The sequence below is a fragment of the Scardinius erythrophthalmus genome (genome assembly GCF_964197995.2).
Source record: "Scardinius erythrophthalmus genome assembly, chromosome: 14".
Classification (NCBI taxonomy): domain Eukaryota; kingdom Metazoa; phylum Chordata; class Actinopteri; order Cypriniformes; family Leuciscidae; genus Scardinius; species Scardinius erythrophthalmus.
This window is the reverse complement of record NC_138234.1, coordinates 21,594,516-21,611,615: the sequence shown is the minus strand read 5'-3', so window position 1 is coordinate 21,611,615 and position 17,100 is coordinate 21,594,516. Positions and strand designations below refer to the sequence as shown.

General features: G+C 36.7%; 1 protein-coding gene across 4 annotated transcripts in view; it reads right to left on the bottom strand.

Moving 5' to 3' along the window:
• rabgap1l (RAB GTPase activating protein 1-like) overlaps positions 1-17,100 on the bottom strand; it is a gene marked incomplete at its 5' end in the record, with an annotated part of 80,878 nt that overhangs the window by 5,818 nt on the left and 57,960 nt on the right. The window contains 4 exons of one of the 4 annotated variants that reach the window (XM_081385335.1): positions 1,172-1,662; positions 1,752-1,844; positions 11,015-11,143; positions 16,778-16,819. In XM_081385335.1, the coding sequence (XP_081241461.1) occupies positions 1,648-1,662; positions 1,752-1,844; positions 11,015-11,143; positions 16,778-16,819 (279 nt within the window). In that variant the 3' untranslated portion in view covers positions 1,172-1,647. Of the gene's footprint in view, positions 1-949; positions 1,667-1,751; positions 1,845-5,967; positions 6,070-11,014; positions 11,144-16,777; positions 16,820-17,100 lie in introns of those variants that run through there. The other 3 variants (XM_081385334.1, XM_081385337.1, XM_081385336.1) reach the window with 3 other exon arrangements.

Here is a 17,100-nt window from a genome sequence, read left to right as displayed (position 1 = left end):
TAGCACAAATATATCAATTACTAAAAGACTAATAATAGTAAAAAAACCTTAGATGGTACTAAATCAAGTAATTAATTGGCAAATAGAGATTATAGTAAAAAAGTGCATAAAATAGTAGAAGAATATAATTATAAAACATAGACAGACAAATACTATAATAATGGCAAATAAAGATAACAATAGAAAAATTGTTTGCAATTGTAAAAAAAAAATAGTAATAAGTTAAGATAACTGCAAATATTAATAAAAAAATTGGGGATTATAATAATACTACAAAGATGATAAACAAGTAATTAATTAAGATAATAATAGCATGATTACAAAAATTTAAATTAAAAATATATAAAATGGTAAATGAAACGGCTCACATAGAATCGGCAATAGTAATTTTGTCAGAAATTGAATGCATTCATGCATGTTTGTATATTAAATATTCAAAAAATGTTTTAATTTGAATTATATTCCACATAACTCATAATTCAGTAGACTATCCCTCCTAAATAAAATCAGGAAACACAAAAAGCTGCACATTGACTACAAAACTTGACACTATAGGAGACTAAGAGCCATATGTAAAGAAACTCGAATCACATGCTGATCTAGGAACAGTTTTCCACATCCAGTCTTGAGAAATCACACTAAATGACCACAGTGTGACTTCTGCATTGCCTGATTAGAGAGCTGGCGTTGTCACAGGGAGTCTCCCACTGCCTCACATGACACACATTTCCTTATCAGGAAGGGGAAAGCTGTCATCTGACTTCCATTTACAAACACACACACACACACACACACACACACACACACACACACATTGCTGGTTAGGTTGTGCACAGCAGTTAATGTAACATGGAAGGCTTGAGGTCACCATTTCAAATGGATCAGAGAAACAAACACACACGCAGGCATATGTTAGTAGCCAATGAGCGCTGGTGAGCTGAAGGCTTACCTGCACCGTCGACCCCAACACAGTGAACACTACACCCACTAGAACAAGAACCGCAGAGGCCTTCCCCATCCAGCACCGCTCGAAACATACAACACCGCCTGTCCATGCTCCACCCCCCGCCACAGATCATTGGTTAAATGGGTGAGTGAGGGAATCTCATTGGTTAGATGGGTGAGTGAGGGAGAGGGTAAACAGGAAGTGACAGCAAGGAAACCACTGAGTAATGTTGCTTCCTTTAATAGCATGCTTGGCTTTTCAACACGGCACGTTGCTTGTGAAAGCACACATTCATACAAATATAAAAAAAAAAAGTTATACATATTGCTAAGGATTACACTTTTTTTCATGTGAAGAATAGAAGCTTAAAAAAATTACAAAAATAATACATTCAAATACTGTAAATGCGGTCAATTTAAATAAAAAAGCATTTTTTGTGCCTTTTAAACATTTCAGTTAATGTAAACATGAGACTTAAATGTGCCAACAAAAACACAAAAGCTATGTCACAGCTTTTTTTTTTTAAATGTATGATAAAAAAAATAAACAAGGCACTTAAATAAAAAAAGTCACTTTTTCCTTCATTTAAATGCTCAAAAAATAAATTAAAATATTTGGTGTACAAAACTAGAATCTACAATGCGAATGTTTAGCTCTTTTTCCCTGCGACGTACAGCGTCTGTGGTTTCCAGTGCAGCCCGCTACACAGTCCTGAACTGAGACAGAGTGAGACGAAGATGAAGATGAACGTAGGAGGTGAGGATGAGGACTGGAGGAGGGGAGGCTAAATCAGGTTCCTGCTTACCTGATATCTGTCTATTGGGTCTTCCTGCTGTAGCTGGTTCTCTTTCAGAGACTGATACTCCTTCTCGAACTTCTTCAGCTTCTTTGTCGGCACCTAAGAAAGACAAGAAATCAGAGATCAGGTTTGTGAAATATCTCACAAAAAACATACATAAATATGTTGTTTACTACCTTTTAAATAAGTCAAAGCGCCCCCCACCAAAGAATGTATACACAATTACATACGCATTTACCATTAAAGGGATAGTTCACTCAAAAATGAAAATTCTGTCTTTACTCACTCAACCTCATGTCGTTCCAAACCCGTAAGACTATCGTTCATCTTCAGAACACAGATGAAGAATTTTTTGATGAAATCTGAGAGCTTTCTGTCCCTCCATTGACAGTCTACGCAATTAATACTTTCAAGCCCCAGAAAGATAGTGAAGTCATCATAAAAGTAATCCATCTGACTCCAGTGGTTCAATTTTACTATTTACATTTGACCATTTACAATTTTATTCAAACCTCAATTTTATGAAGCGACGCAAGTGCTCGGTTAATGCAAAAAAGTATAAATCTCCAATGTGCGCTCATGCAACAATGTCTGCTCTGGAGTCAACACAACATGTGCATGCGTCATGGTGCTCTTGTGAACACGCGTTGGAGATTAATATTTTGTACATAAACAAAGCACTTGCGTCGCTTCATAAAATTGAGTCACATGGATTACTTTTATGATGTCTTTATCTTTCTGGGGCTTGAAAGTGGTACAGTGGTGTAGTTGCGTAGGCTGTCAATGGAGGGACAGAAATCTCTCAGATTTCATGAAAAAGATCTTCATTTGTGTTCCAAAGATGAACGAAAGTCTTACAGGTTTGGAACGACATGAGGATGAATAATTAATGACAGAATTTTCATTTTTGGGTGAACTTAACTATGCCTCGCTGTAAACCCGTTAGCAGAGTTAGCAGAACTCAAAAAATTTAAGGCAATCGATTGCCTCAATTTTTGTAAGTTTTGAAATTCAAAGTTTAAGTAAGCAGAACTGGCAGATTTTAAGTTTGTACTTAAACATTTCAAGTTAAGAACAATTCAAATCAGAGTACACTATTTCATACATTTAACTTAAAACCTTCATGTAATCTCAATGTGAACACTTTCATATATATTATATCAAGTATATTTAATTTAATTTTAATTCATTATACTACAGGGCTTTTGAATGCTTGGTTCTGATTGGTTGACAAACGTTTATGGTGTGCACTTTTTCAATTTTCAGGGAAACGCACGGCTTAAGTAGTTGCAGGCAGGTCTTTAAAGCCTACAGAACCAAAACCCACAACGACACTGACCGAGCAAAAAAATATAGTGAACAATAGGGTAAAAACGACAAACTATTTCCATGTTTTTTGCCACAAAATTACATTTTATTATATGCGGAAAGCACATTCTCTCTTTCTCCCGCTCTCTCAAACGCACACACATGCAGTACAGTAACTTAAAAAATATAAATAATATATCAAAATGTACAAAATATATAAAGATATTCACTACTATAAAGTAAAATTCTAAGTAAAAATCATTATAGATATTATTATTGACAGGGCAGGACATTACTTAAAATATCAAGAGCACAAAATAAAAGGGAGGTCAAACTTACAAGATGAAGCATTTATATATATATAAATATATAAATGTCACATTATTATCAGTTGCAAACATTAGTGCTGCTTAATATTTTGTGGAAACCGTGATAAACTACCATTCACTACCATTTCTTTTTTTTAAAGACATTTTATTCAGCAAGGGTGGATTAAATTGATCAAGTGACAGTAAAGACATTTATGATGTTACAAAAAGATTTATATTTCAAATAAATGATTCCCTTTCGAACTTTCTAAATCAAAGAATTCTTAAAGAATTTCCACAAAAATGTTAAGCAGCAAAAACACTGATAATAGGAATATGATAGGAACCATTAATTAATAAATCAGTATCAATAATAATCGAGCACCAAATCAGCATATTAGAATGATTTTTGAAGGATCATGTGACACTTATGTCTGGAGTAATGGCTAATATATAATATTCCACATCCAGTATTTGGTAAGACACTAATCGACAAACAACGTGCAGCATTATGAGCCTCAAAAACAAAATGATGCTCTTTCTACACTCCCTTAAAAAGCAAAACCATCTCAGGAGCCTTTAAAAGCACAGCGCTCCTGTCTGTTGCTATGGCAGCATAGCCGGAGTTAGCATGGAGTCTCTGAGGGTGGAGCGCGCTGGCTCAGTGAAGCCAGTCCTGAGGGGATCTCTTCATCCGGGTTTACTCGCTGCCTTACTGCAGGGGACTTTGTTTATTACAGTCTTCATTCAGCAGGTCTGGGATCAGTTATCATAAAGCCTTTCATAATTGGCTACTTCATTTGAGTTTGAAACTGCTCGCACACAAAGCAGAAATGTGTACTGCCACCACAACAGCATTTTGAGGGCAAACAAACAGACGTTTGGAGTTTCCACAAAACATGCTTGCAAAACGTGTAGCATATCAACACAGTTCGCACTAGGGAAAGTCATTTAGAATCTCCATGTTTCCGCTTTATCCAGGTCCAAAAAACACAAAAGGAGCCTTTTTCTCTAATCTCTGTCTGCATCACTTCTGCTGAACAGCAGCTCATTGTTGACCGTCATCCGTGATACCATACAGTGTGTTTGACCTCTGACATCAGGATGAGGGTCGCCGGAGCAAGAAACTATTGCACCACTTGTGTTATCAACGAAGCCACAATGGCACTCAAGGCTTTTTTTGGCGGGGGGAAAGCAGTTGTAACGATGACAAGTCAAAAGCTTGCGCTTGAGTAAGCTGACTTCTCCTTTTGGGAAAAAAGGTTTCAAACAGCCACCTTTGCCTTTCTACTCCAGCACAAAGTGTCCGTTGTACTGTTCGGAGGAATGTGAACATGATACAAACTCTTCAGAACAGAGTCAACTAGGAGGATAAGCAAACAATTGATTCATAATATCAGGACAGCAAAGGAAAAGAGACAGAAAAAGAGAAAGGAGGGGTTTTCGGTGGATGCTCTAGGGAACTGGGTTATTGCTAGGCCAGTACTAGGTCATTCTGGGTGGTTGCCTGGGCCTCACTATGTGTTTTCTAGGGAGCTTTGCTAGTAGTCCAAGTCTAAAGAGCCCATCTCAAAATCTCTATGATATTATGGTGTCTAGATATCTCGTAAACTCGTTTTCTCTCAATTTTAACAAAAATTTGAAATTCACAAGGTATGTGCCAAAGTTTAATACGTATGGCTGGCTTAGGGACACTTGTCTTAGAGAAAGAGAGGAGTAAAAAGGAACAAGCAGCAGCCTATTAATCTGACAGTCAGTGGTGCAGATAAGAGACCAGGCATCATTAGATGAAGAGATGTTAGAAGAACACGCAGTCCGGATGTGCTGTGTACAGCCACAGACCACAGAATGACATGTTGAAATGGCACAACCAACATGGAAGTCAAGTTCTCAGCACAAATATTCATTCAGTTTAACACTCACAGCCTTATACATACGCAAAGTTTGTCAGGGAGATTTCAGCTCAACAAACGTGGTCGGTGTAAATGACAAGTTTGTGTATCTACAAAACACCTACACAAGTATGAATGAGTAGATGATCTCCATTTTCCATTCAAGTTGACATAAAGAGCACATGTTAGTGATTTCCCACCAGTACATAGTGTAAAACAGTTGCTGTGGCAGTTTTTAGTATAAGTTCTTGCTGTTACAAACAAAGCAAGAACTGCAAAGCTTAATTTTGGTTTACTGGAATTTATTAAACCAATGCATTTGCCCGGACAATGTTTGAATATTTGGGTCACTAGGCTCATCTGAGTATTCAAAACATCTACTTGAGAGGAAAAAAAAAGTCACAACATGCAAAAATTGCATTAGGTCGACAGACATTCGCTTGCTCCTGAACACAGCAATGTTCTTCTTATTACCAACACACACACACAGTACTTTCAACTCCAAGTTGGCATTCCTTGGAATAAGAAGATAATGGGGAAAATTGTACAGCCTTGTAATTTCATTACAGGACATTTCTCACCGAGCGGAAAGCCTGAGACAGTATCAGCTCTACAAGAAAAAGGCTTGTACAACAAAACTAGATGGCATTCCTGCAGCCAAATCATTTTTAGAAAGAAAAAACAATAAAAAGCCATTTGAGTGAGACTTACCACCAGTTTGGAGTTGGCCACCAGACTAGCAAAGAAATCCTCTTCATTAATCTGATTGATAACGTGAGCGTCGTAAGCGACTGTTATCGACACTTCCTGCATCATTTTGGCAAAGTTTCTGCGAGGAGCACTGAGCGAGACAGGTGAGCTTCGAGAAACGAAGGAGGGAGGGAGGAAGGAAGGAGGAGGAGGAGAGAGCTGACAAGTCTGCCGAGACCGGGACCAGTTGACAAGTTTTTTGCGGGTGAAAGCCAGCCCCTTGAGGCGGGAAATAAATGCAGGGGGGATGAACCATAGAGTAACACGCACTCACAAAAACACACCTGGTTTTGTCTTTCAAGGATTGTGTATTTCGCTCAGTTCCTTCAAAGCGATGAAGCTCTGTGCTCGTCCGCAGACTCTAAATCGCAAGTTATGCAGGCACGACTCTTACCGCCACGGTCTCATGGGTAACGGTGGTTACCACTGGAAATATGAAGAGCGAGGTAAGCGGAAAAGGTTGAAAGGCAGGGGGAATTTGGGTTTGTCAGACAAACCACAACGGGGTCTTCTAACTCCCCTGGTAGTTCTCGCTTTATCTTCTCATCTGACTGTCTAACGGGTCTCGTTTATTCTCCCAAGAAGAACTGAAGCCGGTCTGTTCCTGGTTTAATAAGTATCCAAGCGCAAACATCTACAAGCCAAAGACTCGAGATTGCATGTACCGGAGTTCTCCAAGGCTGATTCCTCTAAGCCGTTTCCAGTCTCCTTTCGATTAAGTCCCCTTTCAATAAGCAAGAGGATGTGAAATTTGGAATTTGGCTCGTAATCCGCGGAGGGGGAAGTTCATACAGCTTGTGCTTTCGACGGGAGCAGGTGCCTTTGAATTCCATCACTCTGTAAGCGTATTACCCGGCGACTTGATCCTCTTTAAATTCACACCACTTCAAACAGAAACGACCGCTTTGCATTTCCTCTTCTTACACATGTGATTGGAAATGGTCGTGATCACGGGTGGCTGAAGTAATCTGTGCACAGCCTCGTGGTTTATGTGTGTGCAGTGTCTGGTGTCCAGGTCTGATATGGAGATAACAGGCTTCACAAGGCTTCCTGTCTTTGCACATAATCTCCTCCCTCCTAGCTGTATCATAAAAAACATCCAGACGACATCCCAGTGGCAGAATCTTCCAGAAACCAACAAGATCAGTGTAAAAAGAGGGACGGTAAGTATAAAAATAACAGTTTTGAGGTTGAATGGCAGTCTAAACGTTGTTTATTCGCCCACTCCAGCGCTGATTTTGGATGAAACACCTCATTGATCTGCTCTCCTGCTTGCCTTTCACTTTTGTTTGCAGAAGATAAAGAGGAAAGTATGACTAAGTACACATTTGCACACACACGGGTGCCAATGAGGCGTGGTCAGCGCAGACGCTGGGAGCAATGACGGTGCAAACTCATTTACGTGGGAAAAACGCCACTTGTCATGATGACGAGAAAATCCAGTTGCAAAATAAGAGGGATCAAACGGCTTGTGCTTATGGTCTTCTCTCGGAAGAAACAAAAACAACAGACTTGAGCAAATTGCAAGTAGTCCAAACAGAGTGCATGGTGTAAATGTTTCAGGTGTAAACCCATCCTTCTAGTTAGGGAGTGGAAGAAATGTGACTCAAGGGTGCATGTAGGTGGGTGTGGACTTTAGGGAGTTGAAAGTGCCATACAGGGGAAAACAAAGGATAGTAATCCTAAAGACTCTGGTGTAAAATGAAGCTGGTCTCTCTTCGCTGAATCATTTGTAAGCTGATGAATGCACCTGTTACATCACCTCACTCAGATGCTGGTTTCACACAGAGTGCATTTGACTCTCTGGTTTCTCATTTCTCTCTCGCTGTGTCCTAAATTCTGCCAAATACATGGTTCTCTGCCCAATCTCAGAGAATACAGCAGAGCACATGATATACTGATTTACTATGTACATCATATGTAAAAGTTATATTTTACATAGAATTTATATTTTTATGACCAGTAAGATTGTTGTTTTTTGTTGCATTGTGACATTATTATGAGCCAAGTATATTTTGATTTTTAACTTTTTATACTTTTTTTCTTAAATTCTCATGATAAAAAAATATTTAAAAGTATTACAGAAAACTACTAAGTTAAAATCAACAAAAATTAAAAGCACAAATTATTATATTACAGCCTATAGCCGCTGAGAGGCTAAGCAGCAGGAAATAACCCATGACGTGTTCCCATGCGTTTAAAATCCATGAACGTTTATTGACAAGATGTGATATTCAGACAGAAAATACTTGACGGTCATAAACTATTAGAAACGGTAGAAATGGTCAACAGAAAGTGAGCGTTCCAGGCTACTCACCCACTCTCTACACGGCCTGTATAAAAACAGTAAACACTACCAGGTAAATACTCACCTACACCAAACTACCTGGAAATGCATACTCAAAATACAAAATAAAACACAAACATTTTATGCACTTACAGTAACATTACAATATAATTTAATATAATTTAATATAATATAATATAATATAATATAATATAATATAATATAATATAATATAATATAATATAATATAATATAATATAATATAATATATACACACATACATATACATACATATACATATATACATATATAGTAATGTTTCCAAACTTTTGACTGGTACTGTATGTGTATGTATATATATACATACACATACAGTACCAGTCAAAAGTTTGGAAACATTACTATTTTTAATGTTTTTGAAAGAAGTCTCTGATGCTCATCAAGCCTGCAGTTAAAACAAAAAAACAAACAAAAAAAACCCAGTAATATTATGAAATATTATTACAATTTAAAATAATGGTTCTCTTTTTTAATATATTTAAAATGTAATTTATTTTTGTGATGCAAAGCTGAATTTTCATCAGCAAGTACTCCAGTCTTTGGTGTCTTATGATCTTTCAGAAATCATTCTAATATGATAATTTGATACTCAGTTATTATCAATGATGGAAACAGTTGTGCTGTTTAATATATTTTTTTGGAATACTTTTTTCAGGATTCATTGATGAGAAAAACGTTAACAGCATTTATTCATAAAAACAGCATTTATTAAAAATAAAAACATTTCTAACAATATAAATCGTTACCATCACCTTTTACCAATTTAACGCATCCTTGTTGAATTAAAGTAGTAATTTCTTTAAAAAAAAATAGTTATTGTTCCCAAACTTTTGAACGGTAGTGTATATTGTTACAAAAGATTTCTATTCTAAATAAATACAGTTCTTTTTAACTTTTTATTCATTAAATAATCCTGAAAAAAGTATCTCAGGTTATAAAAAAAATATTAAGCAGCACAACTGTTTCCAACATTGATCATAAATCATCATATTAGAATGATTTCTGAAGGATCATAAGACACCAAAGACTGGAGTACTTGCTGATGAAAATTCAGCTTAGCATCACAAAAATAAATTACATTTTAAAGTATATTAAAAAAGAGAACCATTATTTTAAATTGTAATAATATTTCATAATATTACTGTTTTTTTTGTTTTTTTTTACTGCAGGCTTGATGAGCATAAGAGACTTTGTGTTTCTAAGAGACTGAATGTTTCCAAACTTTTGACTGGTACTGTATGTATATATATATATATATATATATATATATATATATATATATATATATATATATATATATATATATATATATATATATATACACACACACATATATACATATACATACATATATATATATATATATACATACATATATAGATATATACATTATTATTACATGGCTACCTACCAAATAAATCAATAATTTGACACAAAATATTGATTTAAAAAGGAGTTTATTGATTTAAAAACGATTGTATTGCTACCGCTAAAGAAAATAGTCTGTTCCGTCTCTACGGTTAGAATCGTGCGTCCATAGCAACGCTCTGTTTTTCATGGCAACGGTGTGTTATACTTAGCAGCGGTCTGTTATCAAGAAATAACAGACTGCATTCTACATAAGAATTCAACCAAGCCATGTAATAAATATATATATATATATATATATATATACACTGCAATTAATACAGACATCATTGAGAATGTTTTGTCCAAACAGTGTTGCTAAAGGGATATTCTCTTGGATTTACAAAGTATGCAAATAAACATGTCTCCAGTCTCTGCACACTGAGTGAGTCTCATGAAATCTAGCCGCATCCAAGAGAATATCCCTTTAGCAACACTGTTTGGACAAAACATTCTCAATGATGTCTGAATTAATTGCAGTGTTCAAACAGACATCCCTAGTTAAACACTGCATTATACAATTACTGCATTACTGAAGCACAGCAGTGAGTGACTGGGGGCACAGGAAATCCTGCTGTTAGTGCATTTACAGAGAGGAGAGAGAGAGAGAAATACAAGGGAGCGGATGAACTCGGTATCATCTCGATCTCTACTCCTCCTTCCTTCCTGAACACGCACACTCAACAACACACCATTGCCCCAAATAAAACGTAATCTATGGAAGAGGCACTAACTTCAGAAGAAAGTGGGTTAGAGTATAGAAGTCGTGTGGAATGGGTTTGAGGCACAGAATTGTGTTGTGTTTATCCTTGAGTCCTAACGCCACCTTGCCTCAATGGAGCCTTGAAACGCAGACAAGGTCTCTGCATTCTCTGAATAACTGCAGGCTAGCTCTGTTATGTAGCGCTTCAAATTTCTCAAACAATGCAAAAGCGACCTGGAATTGCATAATTAACTCCTTCAATACCAGTCCATAAGTTTTCACCCATTTCATCATCTGTAAACCTGACCGCTTAGACAACTAACAGCACACCTCTTCACTATAAACAACACAATATCATTCATGTTCAAAGCATAAACAAGTATAAATGCTTCAATATAATATTTATGGCTGTGGGTTTGTTCAAATCAATAGAAATCAACTAATACCGGCACTAAAATGATAGCAAATGATCAAATAAAGATAAATGATTAATAAATGCACATTGTTTCTGATGGTGAGTGCTTTGAAAGATGTTTTGAGTTGGTATTTTTTACCTTGATATTGCAGGCCTGCTCCATAAGGCGCCGAGCGTTCTCTGCCGCCCTGTAGCGTTTCGGGAGCTGGACCCGGAAAAATTTCAGCGCACCCTCAAAGTCGGCCTGTAGCAGATCTTCCTTGGAGGTCTGCATGCACAAAGAAAAACAGAACTGGTTTAGGGTCATTTCAGGAAATCAACCTGATAAGCAGCCTTAAAAGGAACTTAGCCTGGTGATTATTTTCCGTATAGTGTTTGCATTTCCCTTTTATGATGTGAACCTGACAAGCCCACAACATCGAGCAGAATTCAAAAGACCAGTGTTTGTGTCATAATTTGCCTCATCTGATATTGCAGCTATTAAACATGTCCATCTATCCAATGAAAAAAAGAGTGAGGAGACTTGCACAGTTACAACATCATAACTAGGGAGTACCAATATTAAAAGCCTGGCCAATAGTTATAAGCCAAAAATCATTTTTATTTTATGGCCGACAAGCGATATTTGGCCAAGCCATAAATCTACACTTTGCTAACAAAAAAGAAACATTAAAAAATAAAACGTTTGTACACTGCAAGTGAATGTATCGCATTGAAACATTAAAGCATTATGAAGAAATAAATATACATAAAAATAATAGAATGTTGTAAGTGACTTCAGGGCATTAAATAAAAAAAAAAAATGTTTAGCTGCAAGTGAAATAAAGGCATCAGCATTATTAATACAATAATAAATAAATAAAAAAGCTTTAAAATAAACATAATAGTTAGTATGGTGCAAGTGAACTTATGACATCAAAGAATTAAATACTTGAATACTAAAATGCATAAATTGAATGATTAATTAAAACATTAAAACAATGTTTGTATACTGAAAGTGAACTCAAGGCAATGCATTATTAATAAATTATGTTGCTGATATAATTACACCAAAAAAGACATTGCTTTCAACAGGATGACAAATAAAAGCCCTTTCCTACTTAAACACATACAAAGGTCACACAAGCAGCCTGATAAGAGTCACATCTCAAACGAAAGATGTAAACAAAGATGAAGATGACTTCTATTTGCAGCAGCCGCCCCTCACCGCCAGTAGTCGGGGCACAAACAGGCGGTGACCCATGCCTAGAAGCCCCATGACTCTTTCAGTAGAGTCATTGACCGGCCCAGCCTTGTCCTCTCCAGCGGCCCCTTCCTCAAGCCTCCTCATGGCGGGTGGGATCTGAGCCCATAGAGGCGGTGAAGGCAAATCTCTCTCTGGGGTCAGAGGTGAAAGAGCCTCTTGGGCTCCTCCAGAATCCCCAGCATCGTCCTCCCACAGAGGCTCTGGGGCTGACTTAGAGTCAGCCACGTTGATGTCCCGAGACGGAGCCCAATCTTGGAAAAGTTTAGTCCAGGCGGTTGATTTGGTAGCACTAAAGCAGTCTCGGCAACTGCGTCGGTGTCATTCGATCATGATTCGACGAGCGTGAGCATGTGGCGTCAAAAACCGGAGCGAGGATGCACACTTATAATGATCCATTTTGGGTCTGCAATGTAAACACTATTGGAGACCACGCCTAGTTTAAAAGACGCCAGAACCAAGCCAAACCAAAAGTGGCTTTACATGTTTCAAGAAACATAAAGCTACGGTCCTGGTTTATCATTGGCCGGCTCCTCCCGAATTCCCAAATTTGCAATCTGTTGCCTGGCAACAGGCAGGAGGAGAGTCGCGTGGTGCCGTTGAGACAGCACGTCTTCCGTGTTTTGCTAGTCTTCAAAGGATTTCAGTCCTGGAGCTTACGAGGCACTTCGAGGCGGAAACCAGACCAAGTTAAGTGCATCAGAGTTGTTGTCAGGTAGATTCTGCTCTCTGTCAAGGTGCATCGAGAGAGAGCGAAATCCTCACTCTCGTCCAATCGAGCCTGCGGATAAGAGTACATGGACAACACGTCTTCTGCCATCCTGCCGTGGTCAAGAAGTGGCCGAGTGGTCCATCCAGAATCCCTAACTGTGGGATGAAAGTGGCAAGATGTGAGACTGGGTGGTTGTCGTCTTCTCGTCTTCAGGCCTTCGTTACTCCAGCTTCAGTGGCTTCTCTGTTTCGCTTTCCTGATCGAGCCAGTCAGAGTGTCGGTAGGGAAAGTCAACAAGCGCATGAGAGGAAAACGGGGAGGGAGAGACGCGCACAGAGATGCTGTCGATGCTAGAAAAGGCGGCGGGGTGGCGGAAAGGGAGGAGGAGAGGAAGATAGGAGGGGCATTACGAGGGAATGAGAGACCGTGGACGAATGGACAGCGGACATAGTCGAGGATCCAATGCAACTCATGCTAAATGCTAATTGCTGCTGTATGCTTGCTAAGGGAAGAGGCGGACTGGCAGGGGGACATGTGGAGAAACAGAGTGTGAGGTGGATGGGGGGGGGTGGAGCAGGAGGGACAGAGAGAGAGAGAAAGGAGGAGGAGAGGGGTTTAGGAGCCTTTGGGGAGAATGTCGTAATGGTTAGCCAATAGGAGCGAGGCAGTGCAACCCCCTCTAGCTCCCCTCACGCTCGCTCTCTATTAATGCACATCTCTTGCTTCCTTGCACGCACATTCACATCATTCAACGCTCTGCTTCTGTCCACCAGCCTTCACTGTTTCTTATGTTTCCATTTAAACATAGCGGGAAAATAGCATAACATACTAACGATATTTTTCACAAGCCCCCTACTTAAGTACCTATATTTCAGGAAACATTATAATTGAATCAGTGAGGAAATGACAATAAGCATACATTGACCAAATCTGTCAAGAATATGCTTCAAGGAAAAAACTAAATTACTAATATCAATAATAATAATATATTAATTAATAATAAATATTTGCGGGAAAAATACTATAAAATACTGGATTACAGTAATAAAAATTATACTTAGAATCTCTACAAAGAAAAATGTGAACTAGAAAACATTCCAATGCATTATGACAAAGTGAATAATCAATTTAATCAAGTAAATAAAGGTTGATTATTATATTTTTATACTATAATTTATTATAATAAAACATACACACACACAGATATATATGTACATACATATATATATATATATATATATATATATATATATATACACACACATACATACATATATACACATATACACACATGTGTATGAGTGTATGTGTGTGTGTGTGTGTGTGTGTATATATATATATATATATATATATATATATATATATATATATACACATACACATACATATACACACACACACACACACACTGTATGTGTAATGCAGACTGTATGCAGAAAATCATGACGTGTTATAGTATCTTAATATCTTCACGCCTTGAAGTCACATTTAGATTAGAACTGGGTGATAACTTTTTATATTTTGCGATGATATAAACAATGACATGAGAGAACATTTGTCATGGCTAATTATATCATCAGGTTTGTGTAATTCGAGTACCATAAGATTTGATGATTAATTACATATATTCTCAGAGTCCCTCTTTAATGAACACATGGATTTTAAAGAGCCTTAAAAAGAAACCAGAGAATCCTATTCTGGTTCTCACATCTGCTGTAATTACAGAACAGGGCAGTGGAGTCTATTTCTCAACATTAAATCAGCGGATATATCCTCGTCTCCTCTATAGGTTGGCTCAGACACATTCAGGGCAGCGCAGCCCGCTCTGGCAATAGCTCCATTTGTCATTCTGTCAGTGCAGCTTACACAAAGGTGTGGCTTTGTGGATGAAGCTAATGTATTTGTGCTGAGAACACCGTTAAAAAGCTTTGCAGCAGACAGTATTGGCCAACCGATAATGGCACACCGCCCTTTAAATCGCAGTGGAAATTGAATATACACTTTATTCACAACCACTATAAGAGACTATGAAATATTTGTAGTTTTTAAGTGGATTTTGTTCCAAAAAGCATAACGCACTCTGTTTTACCATCCAAATGTGATCAATTTTGAGTGAGCTTTGCTTGTAAATCTCTAAAAAGCACCATACTACAGAGTACTAATGCACCACAAATAGTGCTGTAGCAAGAGAGCCATAGTGGCATTACTGGGCTAATGACCCACAGCTGCATACTGTGTCATCCATAGTGTCGCTGATGATCAATAATGCCACAACAACAAAACCAAATGCACGCATAGATCACTCCGACAGCAGCCATGCGGTTCGGATCAAATTTGTTTTTATGTTGCGAGAACGAGCCAATGTATCGTATGAAAGGAAAAATGGCAGTTAGAAAAGACTGCATGATAAGTGATAAACTGAGGTTATTTCCTGTTCACACAGCATTTCTTAATCTGTTTTCATGTGTTGTTTTTGTATTATATTAATACAAATAAAAAAAGAATATATATATATACATATATATATATATATATATATATAATGCATATGTTATTAAGTTATTTATTATATGTATATATAATTAAGTGTGTGTGTGTGTATGTATATATATATAAATATAATATTTTTTATATTATGTTTTAAAATACTCAGTAATCAGACTACAGTTACTTTTTTATTGATTACATGATTACATGTTATTCTCACAATGGCAGTAAACTATTTATAATTCATTGTTTCTCCTTATTTCTACTTTTTTATCGTTTCAATTTTCCTTCGTAAAAACGCCTACTGCTTATATACGTTAAGAATATCTTCAGGATTTGTGGAATTGCACACAAATTCCCATAATTACATGAAATGCAGGTATATTTTCTTTCTCTTTGTATTTTTATATCAATATGGTTTAAGATTATCCTATTCAAATCAACGTGATAAACAAGTTAGGTCAAAAGTAATCTAAAAGTAATCAAAAAGTAGTCTGATTATATTACCTGAAATGTGTAATGTAATGGATTACGTTACTAACTGAAAAATTTTGTCATGTCATTTATAATCATTAACCGACTACAATTTGTAAGTAATCTACCCAGCACTGTATATATGCATTTAACTTAATAAATGGACCCAGAAACATTTGATTACTTGATTACAGTAATGAAAATACTATCATAATATATTTGATATATATCGACTGTGATTCATATGATTACATATATGATTATGGTATTATATTATGATATATGAAGTGTTTCAGTAATATTACTCATAGCAAAACCTAAGATATCAGAAAGAAACTACTTGATCATTTTAGTCTCGCATGTATAGGTCTGTGAACAGCAAACATTTGGGTTTAAAAAAAAATCAAGGCAATTATTTCTTCTGACCGGCAGAGGGAGACACACTCAATATGTTTTTATTCCCGCTGTATATTAAACTAAAAGCATCAATTCTTCAACCAGGTTTCCCACACTTCTTAAACACTGAATTTCTAAGACTCATTATTAGGATAAAAAAAATATTGCACTCACAAACAGTGTTGTTATTGTTAAATGAACATTAGAAATGTCACCTTGGCAACTATCTGAAATTAAAGCTATATATAAACTAATAAAAATGATAAAAGCACACAAACTAAGATAACACTGCTCACAAAGAACAATTTGTAGCTAATAGTTTAAATCTTAAACTAGCCTCACCTTTTATGGATTTTATTAATTTACATAAGCTTTCCAGTTTTTCATAATTAGAATTAAAGTTTTTAAAAAATATAACAGTAATAATGTTAAAGAAGACTACTCACAAAAAGCAATTTCTAACCAATAAAATATTTTAAACCCAAGCATAACTAGACACATTTGCATTACTTTTTACCGATTTTATTACTTTCCCTCACTTTTCCAAACAATTTAAAACAAGGAAATGTAAGCGTAGTGATGTGCAGTACCTTCAGAAGAGCCAGCGCCACATTGAAGATGATGTTCAACCCCTGTAAAGACATTGAAAAAAAAAATTACACGCACAAAAACACACACACAGAAGAATTTATTTGAACATCAAACTGCCTGGAACTACAAAACGGGCCACATGCAAAGGGCGTTTTATTGTAATAAAGACGATACAGTTTGGAATAAATGGTTTCGGAAGGGCTGAAATGCTGTCTTTGCGCTCTACTAGCAATGGGAAGTGCGATGTCGAACGCATTTGCATTTCCTAAAATAGCTCGAATCATACAAAGAGCTCAAATGTGTGGGAGTGACAGGAGCTGAA